The sequence below is a fragment of the Hyperolius riggenbachi genome, chromosome 5, assembly GCF_040937935.1.
Source record: "Hyperolius riggenbachi isolate aHypRig1 chromosome 5, aHypRig1.pri, whole genome shotgun sequence".
Taxonomy (NCBI): Eukaryota; Metazoa; Chordata; class Amphibia; order Anura; family Hyperoliidae; genus Hyperolius; species Hyperolius riggenbachi.
In genome coordinates this window covers 252,007,605-252,030,707 of record NC_090650.1, presented here as the reverse complement: position 1 = coordinate 252,030,707, position 23,103 = coordinate 252,007,605, and the positions used below count along the sequence as shown (strand labels likewise).

At 45.3% G+C, this 23,103-nt stretch overlaps 1 protein-coding gene across 1 annotated transcript in view; it reads right to left on the bottom strand.

Moving 5' to 3' along the window:
* The window catches only part of SERPINB5 (serpin family B member 5), a 44,426-nt gene extending 21,640 nt beyond the window's left edge, over positions 1-22,786 (bottom strand). The window contains exons 1-2 of the mRNA XM_068236788.1: positions 22,679-22,786; positions 921-1,091 (exon numbers count right to left, since the gene is read on the bottom strand). Of these exons, the coding sequence (XP_068092889.1) occupies positions 921-1,088 (168 nt within the window). The 5' untranslated portion in view covers positions 1,089-1,091; positions 22,679-22,786. The remainder of the gene's footprint in view (positions 1-920; positions 1,092-22,678) is intronic.
* Positions 22,787-23,103: the final 317 nt, after the last annotated feature.

Below are 23,103 nucleotides of genomic sequence, written 5' to 3'. Positions count from 1 at the left end.
ACGGCCACCAAGCTGTGGATCCCTAGGACCAGCATTGGAAGCAACGTGTGACAGAGCTGGAAGGCGGTCATGGACTGCATAGAAGCTTGATAAGTGTGCAGCAGGAGCGTGTCCCCCTCCTCCTGCCACCGATGTCCCAGCCAGGAGAGGGCCTGTGTCGGAGGATTGCCCCAATGATAACTTCTTCCCAGGACCAGCAGTGAAAGCGACGCAGGGGGTGACAGAGTTAGAAGTTGATCATGGGCTGCATAAAAGCCATGGATGGTGTTTGGTAAGAGCACGTTCCTCTCCTCCCGCCGTTGATGTCCCAACCAGGGAAGGGCCTGTGCCGGAGGACTGCAGCAATGATGACTTCTCCCCAGGACCAGCAGCAGAAGCTGTGCGGGGGGTGAAAAAAAAAAAAGTGTGCATGACTCTGCCAGTAGCTGTGGCTGGCTCTTCAATGGGAGGCTCTGCATGGGCGGGTGATCATGCACATGACGAGTGCAGCCAGTAAACCTGGAAGAATGGAGGCATCGGGAAAGTCTGCATACAGTGGCTGAAGATGGATGGGGACACCGGTGGAGCATCGCTGGATAGATAAGAGACATACATTCACACTATAAAATGCATTGACTTTTCCCCCCATTTTAGGGGGAGAAAAAGTGCGTCTTATAGTCCGAAAAATTCAGTAATTGATCTGTTGCTCAAATGGGATATACATGGTTCTACCCGCTCCATATTTGTTATGATGAACTAGACAGCTCTTTTTCTTTTAATTTCATAATATCTGTACTTAGATGTCATTGCTTTTTCTATCCAGGGTCAACGATACCTAATAAGAATGTCTTGTCAATCTCAAGAACATTTTTTGCTGGTCGATTTATAATGGTAATGTCTTGTAAGGAACTGTTCGGAACAGTTATAAAATCATTACATACCTTTTGTATTTCAGCAGCTGTATTACCCTTGGATCCTTTATAAGCTAGAGCCAAAGTGCATGACATGGATAGTGGCGATATGATAAAATTATCCTTTCCGTTTTTTTCGCCAGACATTTTCAGCATGCCAACGGCCAAGGATGAATTTGCCAAACGGAAGTTTTCCATGATCTAAAAGACAATGCAGGCCATGAAAACTAGTTCAATTTTAATGAATAGATTTTGAAATAGTAATTTATAATATGCCCCAAGTGCATTGAACAGTGGTTACCCAATATTTGCAACATCTAAGTAAAAGGAAAATAAACACTTTTCTGTTATTCTTTTCCAAGAATTACTTTAACATATATGCAAATTAAAGGGGAAAAAAATGAAAAACAGCCAACCATTTCAATCTTAAAGAAACAGTATGAAGGTGGCCATACAATGGTCAATGTGGGCATTAGATAGATCCCTTTTCAATCATTATCTGATCAGACAGGAATATATCTGGTTGAATGCCTTCATACATCTTTTTTCAAATAATTTCAGCAGAAAATCGACTGAAAATATGTGCATTTGCTGAGTTTTCCAAGTGTGGTGTAGGGGTTGTGCAGTGTAGGGGCTGTGTGGTGTAGGGGCAGTTCTCACCTGTCCCCAGCATGGTGCCGGTGTCTTCCTCACCAGCCTTTCCTTCCTCTCTTCACTCCCGTGGTGCTTGTGTAATGTAACTATACATAGCAAACACAAGGGGCAGCGTGGCATGTCCCTTACATCAGAGTTCCCCAACCCTGTCCTCAAAGCCCACCAACAGTACATTTTTTGCAGAAAACCACACACATGCTCAGGTGAGGTAATTAATGCTGCAGCAGGGCTGATTAACTACGTATCTGGATTCATACAAAACATGCACTGTTGGTGGGCCTTCAGGACAGGGTTGGGGGAACACTGTCTTACATGACCACTAGAGGTCCTTTAGTATTTGGCTTCTTAGTTACGTCACACACAAACACTCGGGGACTCGGGAGTGGAGTTAGGAAGCGGCCAGCTGGGAAAGAAGACTCTGGATCCTCACCATGTACAGGTGAGAGAAGTGCCTGCTGTGTCGCTCATGGAAAAATTGAACGCCATTAGTGTCACACTCCTGATCTGAAATTTTCTGTCCTGGCTGATTGACTGATTGGCTGATTTTTGGCTGAAAATCAGTTGAACGGAAACCATTTGTGGCATCGGTTTCTAGATGATTCGATCTAATGATTGAATCGACCTAGAATCGATGCAAAAAGTCAACTAGTATATGGCCACCTTTACATTGATAAAAAAAACACAAAATCCACTAATTATCCTTCTTATCACAAAACGTAGTTAGTAGGACAATTTATTTCAAAATAAGTGCATACTTGTTCTGCTTTATGAAGCTTTTACCAGTTTTATTGTATCAGTGTAACAATGATAATAATATAATTATAATGGTAAAAGTGGGGAACAAGAAGTAAGTGAGGGAGTTATTTTTTAATTGTTATTTTGTAAGGGATATTGATCTTAAAGGTGAGTTTGGTTAAAAAGTCTGGTTAGACACTAGTTTCATTCTAAAAACCCTCAAGTTCAACCTCTGTTCCATATGCCCTTCATTACAGTGCTCCTATTACATTTAATTATTGTATTTATAAAGCGCCAACATATTACGCAGTGTTTAGAATATTACGCAGCATGCTGATTCCTTGTGCCATCCTCACTGTAAGTGCCCTCATTACTGTGCGCATATTATAGTGCTCACATTAAAGGTCAACTGACTTTAGAGGGATGTAGAGGCTGCCATATTTACAATACACAGTGCCTGACTGTCCTACTGATCATCTGCTTCTAATACTTTTTTTTTGCCATAGACCCTAAAGAAGCATGCAGATCAGATGTTTGACTTAAATTTGACTGCATTTGCCACATGCTTGTTTCAAATGTGTAATCCAGAGACTACTGATGCATGAAAGATCAGCAGGATGCCAGGCAACGGATATTGTTTAAAAGGAAATAACTATGGCAGCCTCCATATTCCTCTCAGGTCAGTTGTCCTTTAAAGGGAGGGTTCACGGAGTTAGTTTAAAAAATAAAAATACTAATCCACTTACCTGGGGCTTCCTCCAGCCCGTGGCAACAAATGTCCCTGAGAAGAATATTTCCTCTATATTACTATCTGCAGCTTTATATACAGTGGCTTGCAAAAGTATTCGGCCCCCTTGAAGTTTTCCACATTTTGTCATATTACTGCGACAAACATGAATCAATTTTATTGGAATTCCACGTGAAAGACCAATACAAAGTGCTGTACACGTTAGAAGTGGAATGAAAATCATACATGACTCCAAACATTTTTTACAAATAAATAACTGCAAAGTGGAGTGTGCGTAATTATTCAGCCCCCTTTGGTCTGAGTGCAGTCAGTTGCCCATAGACAATGCCTGATGAGTGATAATGACTAAATAGAGTGCACCTGTGTGTAATCTAATGTCAGCACAAATACAGCTGCTCTGTGACGGCCTCAGAGGTTGTCTAAGAAAATCTTGGGAGCAACAAGACCATGAAGTCCAAAGAACACACCAGACAGGTCAGGGATAAAGTTATTGAGAAATTTAAAGGGGAACTGAAGAGAGAGGTATATGGAGGCTGTCATGTTTATTTCCTTTTAATCAATACCAGTTGCCTGGCAGCCCTGCTGGTCTATTTCTCTGCAGTAGTATCTGATTAAAACCAGAAACAAGCATGCAGCTAGTCTTGTCAGATCAGACTTATAAGTCTGAACCACTGAAACACCTGATCTGCTGCATGCTTGTTCAGGGGCTATGGCTAATAGTATTAGAGGCAGAGGATCAGCAGGGCTGCCAGGCAACTGGTATTGTCTAAAAGGAAATAAACATGACAGCCTCCATATACCTCTCTCTTCAGTTCCCCTTTAAAGCAGGCTTAGGCTAAAAAAAGATTTAGAAAGCCTTGAACATCCCACGAAGCACTGTTCAAGCGATCATTCAGAAATGCAAAGCGTATGGCACTACTGTAAACCTACCAAGACAATGCCGTCCACCTAAACTGACAGGCCGAACAAGGAAAGCGCTGATCAGAAATGCAGTCAAGAGGCCCATGGTGACTCTGGACAAGCTGCAAAGATCTACAGCTCAGGTGGGGGAATCTGTCCATAGGACAACTATTAGTCGTGCACTGCACAAAGTTGGCCTTTATGGAAGAGTGGCAAGAAGAAAGCCATTGTTAACAGAAAAGCATAAGAAGTCCCGTATGCAGTTTGCCACAAGCCATGTGGGGGGCACAGCAAACATGTGGAAGAAGGCTCTCTGGTCAGATGAGACCAAAATGGAACTTTTTGGCCAAAATGCAAAACGCTATGTGTGGCGGAAAACTAACACTTCACATCACTCTGAACACACCATCCCCACTGTCAAATATGGTGGTGGCAGCATTGTTCTCTGGGGGTGCTTCTCTTCAGCAGGGACAGGGAAGCTGGTCAGAGTTGATGGGAAGATGGATGGAGCCAAATACAGGGCAATCTTGGATGAAAACCTCTTGGAGTCTGTAGAAGATTTAAAACTGAGGTGGAGGTTCACCTTCCAGCAGGACAATGGCCCTAAACATAAAGCCAGGGCAACAATGGAATGGTTTAAAACAAAACATATCCATGTGTTAGAATGGCCCAGCCAAAGTCCAGATCTAAATCCAATCGAGAAACTGTGGCAAGATCTGAAAACTGCTGTTCACAAACGCTGTCCATCTAATCTGACTGAGCTGGAGCTGTTTTGCAAAGAAGAATGGGCAAGGATTTCATTCTCTAGATGTGCAAAGCTGGTAGAGACATACCCTAAAAGACTGGCAGCTGTAATTGCAGCAAAAGTTATATTTACCTCAAAAAGACCCCGCATCACTCCACTTTCGGCGCCTAGCCCCACCTCCACTCTCTCCTTGGACAGCAAGGCTGCATGTTTTTGTATATCAGCCTGGAGGTCTGCTTTAACTGCTTGAGGACCACAGGCTTACACCCCCCTAGTGGCCAAGCCAGTTTTTACAATTCTGCACCCTGCAGCTAGTGTGCTGCACGGCCATAAAACTTAGCACACAAATGAATCTTGCCTCCTTTTCTTGCTACCAACAGAGCTTTCTGTTGGTGGCGTGCGATTGCTGCTGCCAAGTTTATTTATTTATTTTTTAATTCATTTTATTATTATTTTTTAAATAAAATTGTCTTTTTTTTACATTTTTCCCTCCCACCTGAGATCCAATAACAGCGATTACCTCTCATAGGCATCAGTTTATGAGAGGGATCCCTTTGTGAGCCTCTCCTGGGGACAGCTCAGTGACAAGTGCAGCGCTGTCCCCCGTACAGCGCTGCACTAGATCGCAGCGCTGTACAAATATTTGCAGACTTTTTTTTTAATAGCCTGCCAGCTCCAATCACGGCTGGCAGGCTGTTTACTGAGTGGAGCCCCCCGGACTTTGCGCCGATCTGCGTTAGGCGGTCCGGGGGAGCCACTCTGTGGCCGTCGATCAGCGTTAGGCAGTCACAGAGTGGTTTAAGAGGAACTGCAGTGAAAATAACAATTAAAAAAGTGCTTAATTTTTACAATAGTTATTAATAAATGATTTAGTTAGAGTTTGCCCTTTGTCAAATCTTTCCTCTCCCTGATTTACATTCCAAAATGTATCATATGGCAACATATTTACTGCTGCTAGGTGAAGTCTGTGGAAGGGGATGCTGCTTTTTTGGTAGTTGGAAACAGCTGTTATTTTCCACAATTCAACAAGGCTCCCACAGTGTGTTTTCACCACAAAATCAGCCATACAGAGCCCCCTGATAATCCATTTGAGAAAAGGTTAAGATTTCTCATGGGAAAGGTGATATCAGCTATTGATTGGGATGAAGGTCAATCCTTGGATACAGTTACTCTTTAAGTTTCATTACCTACACCAGCTGTGCCCAACCTACGGCCCGCGGGCCATTTGTGGCCCGCGAGGCCTGTTTATGTGGCCCGCGCGGAGGTGTCCTGCAGAGGGAGAGGATCGGGTGGTTATAGGCTGAAGACGGAGGCTGCCCGCGGAGGGAGAGGATCGGGTGGTTATAGGCTGAGGACGGAGGCTGCCCGCGGAGGGAGAGGATCGGGTGGTTATAGGCTGAGGACGGAGGCTGCCCGCGGAGGGAGAGGATCGGGTGGTTATAGGCTGAGGACGGAGGGAGAGAATCGGGTGGTATTGTTACAGACCGTTATCCTTGCATCGGCATTCGGCAAGTAAGTAGTTCCGCGCATACACCCGCGTGTGCTGCGTATTCAGCCCCGGGTAGCGCTGGGATAGTTAGAAAGCCTTCCTCATTGGTTACTGCAGGAACCTTCCTCCAATAGGAATCAGGCTGATTCCTATTGGAGGAAGGTTCCTGCAGTAACCAATGAGGAAGGCTTTCTAACTATCCCAGCGCTACCCGGGGATGAATACGCAGCACACGCGGGTGTATGCGCAGAACTACTTACTTGCCGAATGCCGATGCAAGGATAACGGTCTGTAACAATACCACCCGATCCTCTCCCTCCGTCCTCAGCCTATAACCACCCGATCCTCTCCCTCCGTCCTCAGCCTATAACCACCCGATCCTCTCCCTCCGTGGGCAGCCTCCGTCCTCAGCATATAACCACCCAATTCTCTCCCTCCGCGGGCAGCCTCCGTCCTCAGCATAATTACTAAGGCACAATACCACCCTATCCTCTCCTCCTCCGCAGGACACCGCGGGGAACCCCCTCAGGCCCACACAGAGCCGACAGCCCCCTCAGGCCCACACAGAGCTGACAGCCCCCTCAGCCAGCACAGAGCCGACAGCCCCCTCAGAGCCGACAGCCCCCTCAGCCAGCACAGAGCCGACAGCCCCCTCAGGCCCACACAGAGCCGACAGCCCCCTCATGCCCACACAGAGCCGACAACCCCCTCAGGCCCACACAGTGCCGACAGCCCCCTCAGGCCCACACAGAGCCGACAGCCCCCTCAGCCAGCACAGAGCCGACAGCCTCCTTTTGCGGAAACACGGCCTGAAAATGGTCACAACTTTTGCCAGTACTTATGTCTGTGAGTAAACTTTCTCAGTGATGAAAAGGGCAAAAACTGGCTCACGTTCTCGCATCACAGATGATCATCTTCATTCTGTATTAAGAATAAATGTTACAAATTTGGAGCCAAATATCCAGAAATTGGTTTCTGAAAAACAGCCGGAAACTTCTCATTAAGAAAATGTACATCAAATGGTGAGTACAACAATTCTTATATTGTCGTTTTCTTTCCATTTCCAACACCATGTTAACTGTTACTAGAAAAACGTTAAAAGTTTTACATCGAAATTTTGTATGCATGTGTTCCGGCCCTCGAGATTTTTCTTGATTTGAAGTTCGGCCCTCGGGCCAAAAAAGGTTGAGCACCACTGACCTACACAATATGTGACAGGCCCATGTGAGTCACATGACCTTCTATGGATACACTAAACATACACTGATTAGCTTGCTTTGTAATTGCAACTATTCTGAAAAGAAAAGTACAACATTTTGAGAAATAATATATTGGCCTAATCGTTTATTTCAAATCTCTTTTAAGCCAAGATAATTTGATGTGTGTCTGTCAGGTAATGTACCTCATGCAGTATGTAGGCTTAACTCCTGAGCATAAAGCACATGTAATTATAATTAGAGACAGCAATCATGTCATTATACCAGAAATGGTGCCATAAAATTGATATATACGTATGTCAGAAACTATTTTACATACACATAACATAAAGCTATTATATTATATTAGTATTAATATATTTATATAAGTAAATTATATAAATAAATGACTTTTCAAAACACACCAAATGTATTGCACATTAGAAAAAGAAAAATCATTGAAGAGAATCTGTACTCTAAAATTCTTACAATAAAAAGCATACCATTCTATTCATTATGGTCTCCTGGGCCCCTCTGTGCTCTTTCTGCCTCTCCCTGCTGCAATCCTGGCTTGTAATTGCCATTTTTATCCAGTGTTTATAAACAAAAGACATAGCAAGCAATAGGCTGAGAGTTCTTACAAGTGTGAGTCATACAGAGTTTGCAGGGGGCCTGGAGAGGATGTGTATAGCTTCTAGCCAATCACAAGCAGCACAGCACATTCCAGCCTGACTGCCTCAGCCTGACAGAGCCGACAGAGGAGAGAAGATTAGATCATATAACAGAGATAATACAGCCACTGTGCAAATAGGAAAGGGTGCAGTTAGACAGAGCACATTAGAACAGCTATATGAACTTATAGATAGAAGAAATAAGGATGAAAATGTTGTTACAGAGTCTCTTTAATGCTGGGGAATGCAGCGATTGGCTCTATAATGTCCCAGAATTCAATTGGCTGAATAATATTTTTATTTGAATACAGCATTTGCTAAATAGTTTATCAAGAAACGTCACACAAATGCAAATCATATTAAAACAGAAACTCTATTATGCAGTGGTATGTGTCTTTTATGTTAAAATAATAACATGTAATCCAAACCTAGACCTCCTCCCTAAACAATAACGTGTTTTACAGTGAAGGTTCATTGTCTTGCTTGTCTCATAAAAGAGAGAGAGCACAACAGGAGGCAATATGCATCACTTACAAGGCAATAATAGTTCAGGCCAGCACACCCAAAAATTGTTTGAGAAGGCGAAGTCTTAAAAAAATCCTGCCTAGGAACTGATTCTCAATGATACACTGGGCCCCTTGCCTAACAAACAAAAAGGTAAACAACTAAAACAAACAGAAAACAGCCATTCTTTAGTATCACTTTACCAAGTGGCTTAACCAATTGGCTTACAAACGTAAGTGGCTTGAACTGGACATTTTCCCCTAACTTAGTCAACTGTCCCTCAACACATAGTTGCCTGTTACCATTCATGTAGCTTAGCATACCGGACCAGAACACTCCCCTCACCTTCATTGCAGAGAGGCAAGCAGATGAAATTGGACTATTTTTTCACCTGCCAGCCTCCCTGTGCATTGATCTTGCCTGTTCTCAGCTGACAATTAGTTTTTAGTTCCGCCTGGTAGCTAGGAACAGAGTAATACTGCACTGGCTGTGGCTCCACCCCCTCTTACTACGCATGGGAAACAGAGAAACGGAGGGGATGCAGAGACTGCCAGAGAGCGAGAGAAGAACAGATTGAGAGGATGGACCTGCCAGGAGAAACCGCTGGAGAATGGAAAGTGAGACCAGGGAGGGGACTGCAGCAGCACTCTGTGCCACTGCCAGGCTAAGCCACATCACCCACCCCACCACGGAGAGCAAAAGTATATAAAAAAAGACTGCTCTGCACAAGCCAGCTGCCATAAAACTTTTGCGAGGTGGGCTTTGGGTGCTTAGCCATCCCTTTTCTTTATTTTTAAGAAGTGCCCCTTCCACTCTGCAAAGCTCCACCCCTGTTTGCTAGAAGCTCTGCCACCATGACCTCAAGAAGCTCTGCCCACTGCTGTGGGAACTTGGAATAACAGCCCCTCACGACCGCAGGAAGCTCACCACCTCACAAAGGATTTGCAGAGACTTAAGGTTCCCATACAGAGACAGATCTCTCTCTGATCAAATCTGATCAGAGAGAGATCTGTTGGCTGCCCATACACCGCAAGCTGATTCCCGATTCATTTCAGCATGAAATCTTTCGGGAATTGGCCATGTGACGGTGCTTCACCACCCCGACCGAGTCCCCCTAAATGTTACATGCCCCCCTTTGCCTATGCATTTAAATACTTTACCTGTCTTCTGCCCTTGAGTGTTGGTTCTGTACTTCTGCATTGTCTCCCCACGTGTCTGCTGATGTTATAGCATGTGGAGCAAGTGTTTGACATCACACATGCGCCCCATGTGCTACAAGCCAGAAGTTACCAGGGAAGCGAATGCGGAAGTAGGGTGGAAATTAGGCGGACACTCCGAGCAGCGGACAGGTAAAGTATTAACATGCACAGGCCCCGGGGGGACATCTAAACACTTGGGGAGGACAGTGGGCGGGGGTCCCATTGGTTTGGTCTCTGTTGTCATGATATCGCAAGCTGTTACCACAGCGCACCTGATCGCCTGTGTCGGCTCGAGATTTCCCACCATGTCCAATTAATACATTTTGGCCCAATTGACCAGGCATGCTTGTTGTGGCACTGATTTTCATCCAATTCGATAACTGAACCGAATGGTCAATCGGCTGCAAAATCAACAGATATATGGACATTAAGCTGATGGTCAGGAATGGTCTGTTGTTATGTGTAAACTATGCTTGTGATCCTGGATGCATGCCCAATAATCTGGCATGTAGCCCAGACTGCCAGAAGAGGCAGCTGGGCTGTGCCTAATTTTTTTTTTTGGGGGGGGGGGGGGGGCGGCAACCAAGTCCTTTCTCTGGGGCCCCATGAATTCTAGCTACGCCCCTGGAAGGAGCTGCTGGAGATGGAAACACATCCACATCAGATCAGTGTGAGAAGGCTCTGGACATTGTGACACTTGTGTTAGCGACTCTGGAGATATTTATCAGGCTCATAGGAATTAAAGGTAAGGGAAAGTTGGTCATGGAGTACATTTCTTACAGGAACTGAATTTGTTTCTGTTTACAACTTTAGTTAAGTTAATGTGAGTAGGTGACATGATGAAGTGCCGGATGAAACATGATGACGCAAGGCGGCCGGCGTGGTGACGACTGATGTCATCTTTCCGGAAGAGGAAGCCGGACACTCGGTCCCGGTGTCGCCAGGAGCCATTTCTGTGCAGGGCCTGAGAGAGGAGCCAGAAGGACGCCGAGGGACCTCCCAACCTACAGTAGGCTGGAGAAAGCCCCAGGTAAGTTCAGATTTTGTTTTTATTTACTGGTCAAAGTCCCTTTAAAGATCCAGAATTGGATGTCACATTGCTAGGGGCACTCTATTGCACATCTTCTGGGATTGCATTCGTATTATGCCCTTTTGAAAATCAGTCGCCCAATTATTAGGTGAAGTACTGGAAACGCAGGTGAAATGCAAGCCGCTTGCCCAGTTGCGTAACTAGACTTAATAGGGCTCCCTTGCAAAAATGATAGCACAAGGCCCTCTTGGTTCCCAAACACCCTGCGGGTCATGTGATTGGGAGCCAGTGAATAGCAGCAGATTGTTCTGCTTTGAAGCAGCATTTGGAAGCAAGAAAAAATTACAGATGCTCCCGCTACACACTACTCTGCATGACAGGAGGAGGGGGCAGGGACGGTTTTTGTGAGCAAACGGGGAGTTTTTTTGTGCTAATTGGTGGCTCATGCAGTTGAGGAGAGGAAGCGGGCCCCCAAAGCCTCTCGGCCCCCTTGTGATGGCAGGGGTCACAGGGGTGGCTGCTACGCCCATTTGCTTACCCTGCTCTTGGGTTAATCATTTCCTAATCAATCCTGTAAAAGCAATAAGCTCGCGGCTATTAATCTTAAGTGCTCTATTGCAGCCTTATGGCGATCCCAGTCTCCACCTACAAGGGAAAGGTTAACTGAAGGTGAAACGGATGGAGGAGATGACAGCCAGATTCAATAACACTGTTGAAAGGTTTGATGCTATTTGGCACCCTAGGGAGGTGTTGAAAATTGTGCAGGATTATGGACCACTTACATAGTGTATTCTTTCTTGAAGTGGATATTCAGACCTCTTCACAATACTTGGTTCTTTCGGTTTGTTTTTGTTTTTTTTTACTTTTTCTTTTAAATGTTTACAAGATGTTACTTGGATCCTTGACAAGCTGATCCATATATACTCCTCTATTATAAGTTTGTTAGCTGTTTGTTGGTTTTATAAATACTAGGGATGGGACGAATACACAATTTCTTCGAATCCGAATCCGAATCTAAAAAGGTTCTCGAATATCTCGAACCTTTCGAATCCCGAATCTAACGAATCCTGCGATCCGTGGAATAGTTACCCACAGTATAGGTAGGCAGGCTAGGTGCTCACACTATAGGTAGCTAGGTAAAGGTGCCTTCAGTATAGCTAGCTAGGCATAGGTGCCTTCAGTATAGCTAGCTAGGCATAGGTGCCTTCAGTATAGCTAGCTAGGCATAGGTGCCTTCAGTATAGCTAGCTAGGCATAGGTGCCTTCAGTATAGCTAGCTAGGCATAGGTGCCTTCAGTATAGCTATCAAAGCATAGGGGCCTTTAGTATAGCTAGCAAGGTATAGGGGCCTTCTGTAAAGTTAGTTAGGTATAGGGGATTTCAGTACAGCTAGGTATAGGGGCATTCAGTATAGCTAGGTATAGGGGCATTCAGTATAGCTAGGTATAGGGGCATTCAGTATAGCTAGATATAAGGGCATTCAGTATAGCTAGTTAGGTATAGGGGCATTCAGTATAGCTAGTTAGGTATAGGGGCATTCAGTATAGCTAGTTAGGTAAAAGGGCATTCAGTATAGCTAGGTATAAGGGGATTCAGTATAGCTAGTTTGGTATAGGGGCCCTCAGTATAGCTAGTTAGGTATAGGGGCATTCAGTGTAGCTAGTTAGGTATAGGGACCCTCAGTATAGCTAGTTAGGTATAGGGGCATTCAGTGTAGCTAGTTAGGTATAGGGACCCTCAGTATAGCTGGTTAGGTATAGGGACCCTCAGTATAGCTAGTTAGTTATAGGGGCATTCAGTGTAGTTAGTTAGGTATAGGCGCATTCAGTGTAGCTAGTTAGGTATAGGGACCCTCAGTATAGCTAGTTTGGTATAGGGACCCTCAGTATAGCTAGTTAGGTATAGGGGCATTCAGTGTAGCTAGTTAGGTATAGGGACCCACAGTATAGCTGGTTAGGTATAGGGACCCTCAGTATAGCTAGTTAGTTATAGGGGCATTCAGTGTAGTTAGTTAGGTATAGGGACCCTCAGTATAGCTAGTTTGGTATAGGGACCCTCAGTATAGCTAGTTAGGTATAGGGGCATTCAGTGTAGCTAGTTAGGTATAGGGACCCTCAGTATAGCTGGTTAGGTATAGGGACCCTCAGTATAGCTAGTTAGTTATAGGGGAATTCAGTGTAGTTAGTTAGGTATAGGCGCATTCAGTGTAGCTAGTTAGGTATAGGGACCCTCAGTATAGCTAGTTTGGTATAGGGACCCTCAGTATAGCTAGTTAGGTATAGGGGCATTCAGTGTAGCTAGTTAGGTATAGGGACCCTAAGTATAGCTGGTTAGGTATAGGGACCCTCAGTATAGCTAGTTAGTTATAGGGGCATTCAGTGTAGTTAGTTAGGTATAGGCGCATTCAGTGTAGCTAGTTAGGTATAGGGACCCTCAGTATAGCTAGCCAGGGTACCCCTCCCTCTGTGTGCCTCCTCTGCTCACCCCCTACATAGAAAAAAATAGCATTGGCTCACCTAACAAGGGGATCCAGCGCCGAATCCCACTGCATCCCCGCACAATCACCGATCCCCCGCTCGTCCTCTTCCGACCCCCCCACGCCTCCTCCGCTCGCTCCTTGCATAGATGTGAGCATTGGCTCACCTAACACCTGCCCTGGATTCCCTACCTGCCGCCAGCGCAGAGCCGCAGACCTCTTGCTTCCTCCTCTGTTCCCCCTAGTGATCGGCATTTGCATACGCGTCATCACTGAAGCGCCGGGCGGTTACTAGAGGGAACAGAGGAGGAAACAAGAGGTCTGCGGCTCTGCGCTGGTGGCAGGTAGAGAATCCAGGACAGGTTTTAGGTGAGCCGATGCTCACATCTATGCATGGGGCGAGCGAAGGAGGCGCGGGGGGGTTCGGAAGAGGACGAGCGGGGGATCGGAGGTTGCGCGCGGGGATGCAGCGGGATTCGGCGGATTCGTTAAGGGGGAAATGGCGTCGGGATTCGAATCCACGAATCTCGAATATTTCTCAATATTCGAGGGATTCGTGGATTCGCCGTCCCACCCCTAATAAATACCCTTCAGTATTAACCACTTCCCGACCGCCCACTACACAGGGGCGGCGGGGAAGTGGAGCCCTGCAGGACGGCCTCACCCACAGAGGCGGCGGTCCATTTAAGGGCATGGGCGGAGCGATCGCGTCATCCGTGACGCGATCCTCCGCCGGCGCCTGTCACCGCTCGCTCGCCGCAACATCCCGCCGGCTATACGGAAGCGCCGGCGGGATGTTAACCCCGCGATCGCCGCATACAAAGTGTATAATACACTTTGTAATGTTTACAAAGTGTATTATACAGGCTGCCTCCTGCCCTGGTGGTCCCAGTGTCCGAGGGACCACCAGGGCAGGCTGCAGCCACCCTAGTCTGCACCCAAGCACACTGATTTCTCCCCCCCCTGCCCCAGATCGCCCACAGCACCCATCAGACCCCCCCCCTGCCCACCCCCCAGACCCCTGTTTGCACCCAATCACCCCCCTAATCACCCATCAATCACTCCCTGTCACTATCTGTCAACGCTATTTTTTTTTTTATCCCCCCCCCTGCTCCCTGCCCCCTCCTGATCACCCCCCACCCCTCAGATTCTCCCCAGACCCCCCCCCCAGACCACCCCCCCTGTTTACTGTATGCATCTATCCCCCTGATCACCTGTCAATCACCTGTCAATCACCTGTCAATCACCCGTCAATCACCCATCAATCACCCGTCAATCACCCCCTGTCACTGCCACCCATCAATCAGCCCCTAACCTGCCCCTTGCGGGCAATCTGATCACCCCCCCACACCAATAGATCGCCCACAGATCCGACATCAGATCACCTCCCAAATCCATTGTTTACATCTATTCTCTCCTCTAAACACCCACTAATTACCCATCAATCACCCATCAATCACCCCCTATCACCACTTGTCACTTTTACCTATCAGATCAGACCCTAATCTGCCCCTTGCGGGCACCCAATCACCCGCCCACACGCTCAGATTGCCCTCTGACCCCCCCTTATCAATTCACCAGTGCATTAATTACATCTGTTCTTCCCTGTAATAACCCACTGATCACCTGTCAATCACCTGCCAATCACCTATCACCCATCAATCACCCCCTGTCACTGCCACCCATCAATCAGCCCCTAACCTGCCCCTTGCGGGCAATCTGATCACCCACCCACACCATTAGATCGCCCGCAAACCCGCCGTCAGATTACCTCCCAAATGTATCGTTTACATCTGTTATCTTCTCTAAACACCCACTAATTACCCATCAATCACCCCCTATCACCACCTGTCACTGTTACCTATCAGATCAGACCCTAATCTGCCCCTTGCGGGCACCCAATCACCCGCCCACACGCTCAGATTGCCCTCTGACCCCCCCTTATCAATTCACCAGTGCATTAATTACATCTGTTCTTCCCTGTAATAACCCACTGATCACCTGTCAATCACCTGCCAATCACCTATCACCCATCAATCACCCCCTGTCACCCCCTGTCACTGCCACCCATCAATCAGCCCCTAACCTGCCCCTTGCGGGCAATCTGATCACCCACCCACACCATTAGATCGCCCGCAAACCCGCCGTCAGATTACCTCCCAAATGTATCGTTTACATCTGTTATCTTCTCTAAACACCCACTAATTACCCATCAATCACCCCCTATCACCACCTGTCACTGTTACCTATCAGATCAGACCCTAATCTGCCCCTTGCGGGCACCCAATCACCCGCCCACACGCTCAGATTGCCCTCAGACCCCCCCCCCCCTTATCAATTCGCCAGTGCATTAATTACATCTGTCCTTCCCTGTAATAACCCACTGATCACCTGTTAATCACCTGCCAATCACCTATCACCCATCAATCACCCCCTGTCACTGCCACCCAACAATCAGCCCCTAACCTGCCCCTTGCGGGCAATCTGATCACCCACCCACACCAATAGATCGCCCGCAGATCCGACATCAGATCACCACCCAAGCGCAGTGTTTCCATCTATTCTCTCCTCTAAACACCCACTAATTACCCATCAATCACCCATCAATCACTCCCTATCACCACCTGTCACTGTTACCTATCAGATCAGACCCTAATCTGCCCCTTGCGGGCACCCAATCGACCGCCTACACGCTCAGATTGCCCTCAGACCCCCCCTTATCAATTCGCCAGTGCAATATTTACATCTGTTCTCCCCTGTAATAACCCACTGATTACCTGTCAATCACCTATCAATCACCCATCAATCACCCCCTGTCACTGCCACCCATCAATCACCCCCTGTCACTGCCACCCATCAATCACCCGCTGTCACTGCCACCCATCAATCAGCCCCTAACCTGCCCCTTGCGGGCAAACTGATCACCCACCCACACCAATAGATCGCCCGCAGATCCGACATCAGATCACCACCCAAGCGCAGTGTTTCCATCTATTCTCTACCCTAAACACCCACTAATTACCCATCAATCACCCCCTGTCACTGCTACCTATCAGATTAGACCCCTATCTGCCCCTAGGGCACTCAATCACCCGCCCACACCCTCAGAATGCCCTCAGACCCCAGCCCTGATCACCTCGCCAGTGCATTGCTTGCATCCATTCCCCCCTCTAATCACACCTTGAGACACCCATCAATCATCTCCTGTCACCCCCTAGCACACCTACCCATCAGATCAGGCCCCAATTTGCCCCGTGTGGGCTCCTGATCACTCGGCCAAACCCTCAGACCCCCTTCCGATCACCTCCCCAGTGCATGGATTGCATCTATTTTCCCCTCTAACCACCCCCTGAGACACCCATCAATCACCTCCTGTCACCCCCCTAGCACTCCTATCCATCAGATCAGGCCCAATACAACCTGTCATCTAAAAGGCCACCCTGCTTATGACCGGTTCCACAAAATTCGCCCCCTCATAGACCACCTGTCATCAAAATTTGCAGATGCTTATACCCCTGAACAGTCATTTTGAGACATTTGGTTTCCAGACTACTCACGGTTTTGGGCCTGTAAAATGCCAGGGCGGTATAGGAACCCCACAAGTGACCCCATTTTAGAAAAAAAAGACACCCCAAGGTATTATGTTAGGTGTATGACGAGTTCATAGAAGATTTAATTTTTTGTCAAAAGTTAGCGGAAATTAATTTTTATTGGTTTTTTTTCACAAAGTGTCATTTTCCACTAACTTGTGACAAAAAATAAAATCTTCTATGAACTCGCCATACACCTAACGGAATACCTTGGGGTGTCTTCTTTCTAAAATGGGGTCACTTGTGGGGTTCCTATACTGCCCTGGCATTTTAGGGGCCCTAAACCGCGAGGAGTAGTCTAGAAAACAAATGCTTCAAAATGACCTGTGAATAGGACGTTGGGCCCCTTAGCGCACCTAGGCTGCAAAAAAGTGTCACACATGTGGTACCGCCGTACTCAGGAAAAGTAGTATAATGTGTTTTGGGGTGTATTTTTACACATACCCATGCTGGGTGGGAGAAATTTCTATGTAAATGGACAATTGTGTGTAAAAAAATCAAACAATTGTCATTTACAGAGATATTTCTCCCACTTAGCATGGGTATGTGTAAAAATACACCCCAAAACGCATTATACTACTTCTCCTGAGTACAGCGGTACCACATGTGTGGCACTTTTTTACACCCTAAGTACGCTAAGGGGCCCAAAGTCCAATGAGTACCTTTAGGATTTCACAGGTCATTTTGCGACATTTGGTTTCAAGACTACTCCTCACGGTTTAGGGCCCCTAAAATGCCAGGGCAGTATAGGAACCCCACAAATGACCCCATTCTAGAAAGAAGACACCCAAAGGTATTCCGTACGGAGTATGGTGAGTTCATAGAAGATTTTATTTTTTGTCACAAGTTAGCGGAAAATGACACTTTGTGAAAAAAAACTATTAAAATCAATTTCCGCTAACTTGTGACAAAAAAATAAAATCTTCTATGAACTCACCATACTCCTAACGGAATACCTTGGGGTGTCTTCTTTCTAAAATGGGGTCATTAGTGGGGTTCCTATACTGCCCTGGCATTTTAGGGGCCCTAAACCGTGAGGAGTAGTCTTGAAACAAAAATGACCTGTGAAATCCTAAAGGTACTCATTGGACTTTGGGCCCCTTAGTGCAGTTAGGGTGCAAAAAAGTGCCACACATGTGGTATCGCCGTACTCGGGAGAAGTAGTACAATGTGTTTTGGGGTGTATTTTTACACATACCCATGCTGGGTGGGAGAAATACCTCTGTAAATGACAATCTTTTGATTTTTTTACACACAATTGTCCATTTACAGAGGTATTTCTCCCACCCAGCATGGGTATGTGTAAAAATACACCCCAAAACACATTGTACTACTTCTCCCGAGTATGGCGATACCACATGTGTGGCACTTTTTTGCACCCTAACTGCGCTAAAGGGCCCAAAGTCCAATGAGTACCTTTAGGATTTCACAGGTCATTTTGAGAAATTTCGTTTCAAGACTACTCCTCACGGTTTAGGGCCCCTAAAATGCCAGGGCAGTATAGGAACCCCACAAATGACCCCATTTTAGAAAGAAGACACCCCAAGGTATTCCGTTAGGAGTATGGTGAGTTCATAGAAGATTTTATTTTTTGTCAAAAGTTAGCGGAAATTGATTTTAATTGTGTTTTTTCACAAAGTGTCATTTTCCGCTAACTTGTGACAAAAAATAAAATCTTCTATGAACTCGCCATACTACTAACGGAATACCTTGGGGTGTCTTCTTTCTAAAATGGGGTCATTTGTGGGATTCCTATACTGCCCTGGCATTTTAGGGGCCCTAAACCATGAGGAGTAGTCTTGAAACGAAATTTCTCAAAATGACCTGTGAAATCCTAAAGGTACTCATTGGACTTTGGGCCCTTTAGCGCAGTTAGGGTGCAAAAAAGTGCCACACATGTGGTATCGCCGTACTCAGGAGAAGTAGTATAATGTGTTTTGTGGTGTATTTTTACACATACCCATGCTGAGTGGGAGAAATATCTCTGTAAATGGACAATTGTGTGTAAAAAAAATTAACAAATTGTCATTTACAGAGATATTTCTCCCACCCAGCATGGGTATGTGTAAAAATACACCCCAAAACACATTATACTACTTCTCCTGAGTACGGCAATACCACATGTGTGGCACTTTTTTGCAGCCTAACTGCGCTAAGGGGTCCAAAGTCCAATGAGCACCTTTAGGCTTTACAGGGGTGCTTACAATTTAGCACCCCCCAAAATGTCAGGACAGTAAACACACCCCACAAATGATCCCATTTTGGAAAGTAGACCCTTCAAGGTATTCAGAGAGGGGCATGGTGAGTCCGTGGCAGATTTCATTTTTTTTTGTCGCAAGTTAGAAGAAATGGAAACTTTTTTTTTTTTTTTTTCCCTCACAAAGTGTCATTTTCCGCTTACTTGTGACAAAAAATAATATCTTCTATGAACTCACTATGCCTCTCAGTGAATACTTTGGGATGTCTTCTTTCCAAAATGGGGTCATTTGGGGGGTATTTATACTATCCTGGAATTCTAGCCCCTCATGAAACATGACAGGGGGTCAGAAAAGTCAGAGATGCTTGAAAATGGGAAAATTCACTTTTGGCACCATAGTTTGTAAACGCTATAACTTTTACCCAAACCAATAAATATACACTGAATGGGTTTTTTTTTATCAAAAACATGTTTGTCCACATTTTTCGCGCTGCATGTATACAGAAATTTTACTTTATTTGAAAAATGTCAGCACAGAAAGTTAAAAAAATCATTTTTTTGCCAAAATTCATGTCTTTTTTGATGAATATAATAAAAAGTAAAAATCGCAGGAGCAATCAAATAGCATCAAAAGAAAGCTTTATTAGTGACAAGAAAAGGAGCCAAAATTCATTTAGGTGGTAGGTTGTATGAGCGAGCAATAAACCGTGAAAGCTGCAGTGGTCTGAATGGAAAAAAAGTGGCCGGTCCTTAAGGGGTAGAAAGCCCTAGGTCCTCAAGTGGTTAAAATACCAGGACTTATGCGTATGTGAATTGTGAACTATGGGCTGCAATTTATTCTGAGCATGGTTTGTATTGTGCCTCTGTATAATTGTATGTAATAATTTTGAAATTTTAATAAAAATGATAATATATATACTGTATATACAAAAAAGATCTGGAATTGTTCTCCTTATTCGGCCAGCCTGATGCTGCTTTGTCATGCGCTGTGTGTTGTCTTTCCTACCCTCTCCATAGCAACAGACATGATGCTAGTCTATAAGGGTTCTGTCTTCCAAAGGATCTTACAAGTGTACAAGGCTTTATGTGTTCCTGAACTCATGTAGATGAGAAGCTTTAACTCTGTCCAAAGCACTGGTGTCTCCCATTCGCAGGGTGTCTCTCAAGAGGGACTGCAAACATGAATGCAGAGCTGAATGACTTATATTTAGAGTTTATATATTTTAACCTCCTTAGTGGAAACCCCGTGCTAGACACGGGGTAAGCCGCCGCGGAGGATTCCTCAGGCCCTGCTGGGCCGATTTGCATAATTTTTTTTTTCAAACACGCAGCTAGCACTTTGCTAGCTGCGTGTTTGTTGCGATCGCCGCCGCCCACCGCCGATGCGCCGCTACCCCCCGCGATACAGCCCCCCCCCCCGCATACCCCTTGCGCAGCCTGGCCAATCGCCACCAGGCTGCGCTATGGGGTGGATGGGACTCCCTGTGATGTCACGACGTCGGTGACGTCGTTGACGTCACTCCGTTTGTCGGCATAGCGACGGGGAAGCCCTCAAGGAAATCCCGTTCAGAACGGGATTTCCTTATGGGCAAGCGGCGCCGGCGGCGATCGGTTAGTATGGGGGGATGCCGCAGGGAGGGGGGAAGCATGTAGCTAGCGCTAGGCTAGCTACATGCTAAAAATAAAGAAAAAAAACCTCCCGTGGCCTCGCAGCCGCACAGATCATACCGCCAGGGAGTCATTTCTATTCCACCAATTCTTTTTTCACTGTACTTATATTTAGTTTATGAACGTATGTATTATTCTGTAATCAAGGTCATTCATAAAGATAAGGAAGGCACACTAAACATCTTCAAAATACTAACACATTAGGGCAAATAGGTTTCTAGTAAAATAAATAGTAAACCGGTATGAAACATTTCAAGTAGATGGAGTTGTGTGTAGATAAGACACCAATATATTGGCAGGATAAGCGTTACATGGTACATTCCAGCAGATGAAAGCCCACTTCTTCAGGTGAGCAAACTCCTCAACCAGTGCTTGGACTACCATCAAAAATGTTTGGCACTAAGTAAAGATTTTTTTCACCGGATGAAGTTGATGTTGACCGGGAGAGACATTGGCCCTGATAGGATTAACTTTTCTACTGAGTTTTGTCAGAGGTGATTCTTTCCTCGCTACATCAATAAATATGTTTCAGTCCCCAGCAGTTCAAAAAATACTCAAAATATTTTGATGTTCCTCAATTTACTTACAGTATGTTTGATATTACCTTTCTTGACTACATTTTGGTACATTTTCACCAGCTAGGTGTGGAAACATATTGACCCCTATTCAGTTTACTTTTTTTCCTGAGTTTTCTTGTAGGATTCAATTTTGTTATGTACTATAAAATCATTTTTCAGCACCAGACAAGTGAAACGCTGCTTAAAATAGGTAAAGAAGTAATATCAAATATATGTTGAGTTTTTTCATGCTTGCTGTGGGCTTAAAAGATGTCTTATTGATAGGGTGGGAAAACTTCTGGGAGAAAACCCAAGAGGAAAGTAAACTGAATCAAGGCAATTGTGTTAGTAAAGTCTCTTATTCTCTTATCCTGCCAATATATTGGTGAACTTTGAATGTTTTATACAGTTTAACCATTTTTTTTATGGAGCACTTTTTGTGTTGTACTAATACACTCCGTTGAACCCTTTGGAGAGATTACCCAGAATCCTTTGACTGCAGACATTCTTAGAGAGCCAATAATCCACCATGGTCTGTGGTAGACGCTCCTTGATTGTTTTTTTTTTCCCCAAAAGTCCTTACATTAATTGCTTCTACTTAGCAACCCAAAACCTATGGGTACCACTAGTCACATCTCTCCTATGAGTACCACTACCCTGTTTCCCTGACAAATAAACCCTACCCTTAAAATAAGCCCTAACTGTAATTTTGAGTATGCATGAAATATAAGCCCTACCCTGAAAATAAGCACTAGCAGAAGTTAAAAAGAAGAAAGAGGTGGCCAGCAAGCATGGGCACAGCAGTGCAGTGCCAATTGGGCACTGGACCTTTCATCCCAGCACACAGCAAGGTTATCAGCTGTGTGCCAGGATGACAGGGCAGGTGCCTGATCAGTACAGTAACATACCCTCGGATCCAGCAGAGGAAGAGACAGGAAGGCACACAGCACAGGAACACCACAGTACTTCTGCTGAGAGACACTTCCTGATAGAAGCAAAAGACATCCCCTGAAAATGAGCCCTAGCACATCTTTTGGAGCAAAAATTAATATAAGACTGTCTTTTTTGGGGAACACATCTTTTCACTTCTCCTAGTTGGAACAGAGCAATCCTCAAACCATCCTCAAAGGATTCATTCATTATTTACCCATATTACGACTTGTATCCATTTACGTTGCTCTGCATTAATATATGCATTCTTTACTGCATGTTAATCAAGAAAGCAAAGTGCCGCTATTTCATCTTTGTAATATGAAACTTTAGTGCCCAGTGCTAAATGTAAGTACACCCCATCACCTTCATCGAAAAAGAGCACTTTCTCATGCTCTGTGTTTATTGATACTACACAATTACACGGCATCTTGGACACATCTTAACTGTGGTTTCCAAACAGATTTAAAAAGAAAGATAGAACTGTTGCATTGCTTACCTCTAAGTTTGCTTCAGAAGTAAATCAAAATGAGTTGCAGAACAGAAACAGCCTTGAAATCATGCAGCTGCCTGCCAGAGCTGAAATAATCTGTAATTGTGTGTGAGCATAAGGGACACACCCTCTAACATGTACAAGGTATGACTCAGTTGTCTTTGTAGACTGCAAAAATGATAAGTATTGGCAGCATCTGCAGAAGGCAGCAGGGAGGGTAGTGGCTTGATGAGGCTGTGTAGCTGGAAGACATAACATGCTGAAGCATGAAACTTACTTCTAATACCTACTTGTGTGAGGTATGTATAGGGTTTCATCCACTACCTCTTGATGTCTTTTATTTGAATAGTTAATACAGATTACAAAAAAATAAAAATAAAATCAGTGTTACCGTAGGAAGGAATCACCTACACTCACTTCCCAGACGGAAT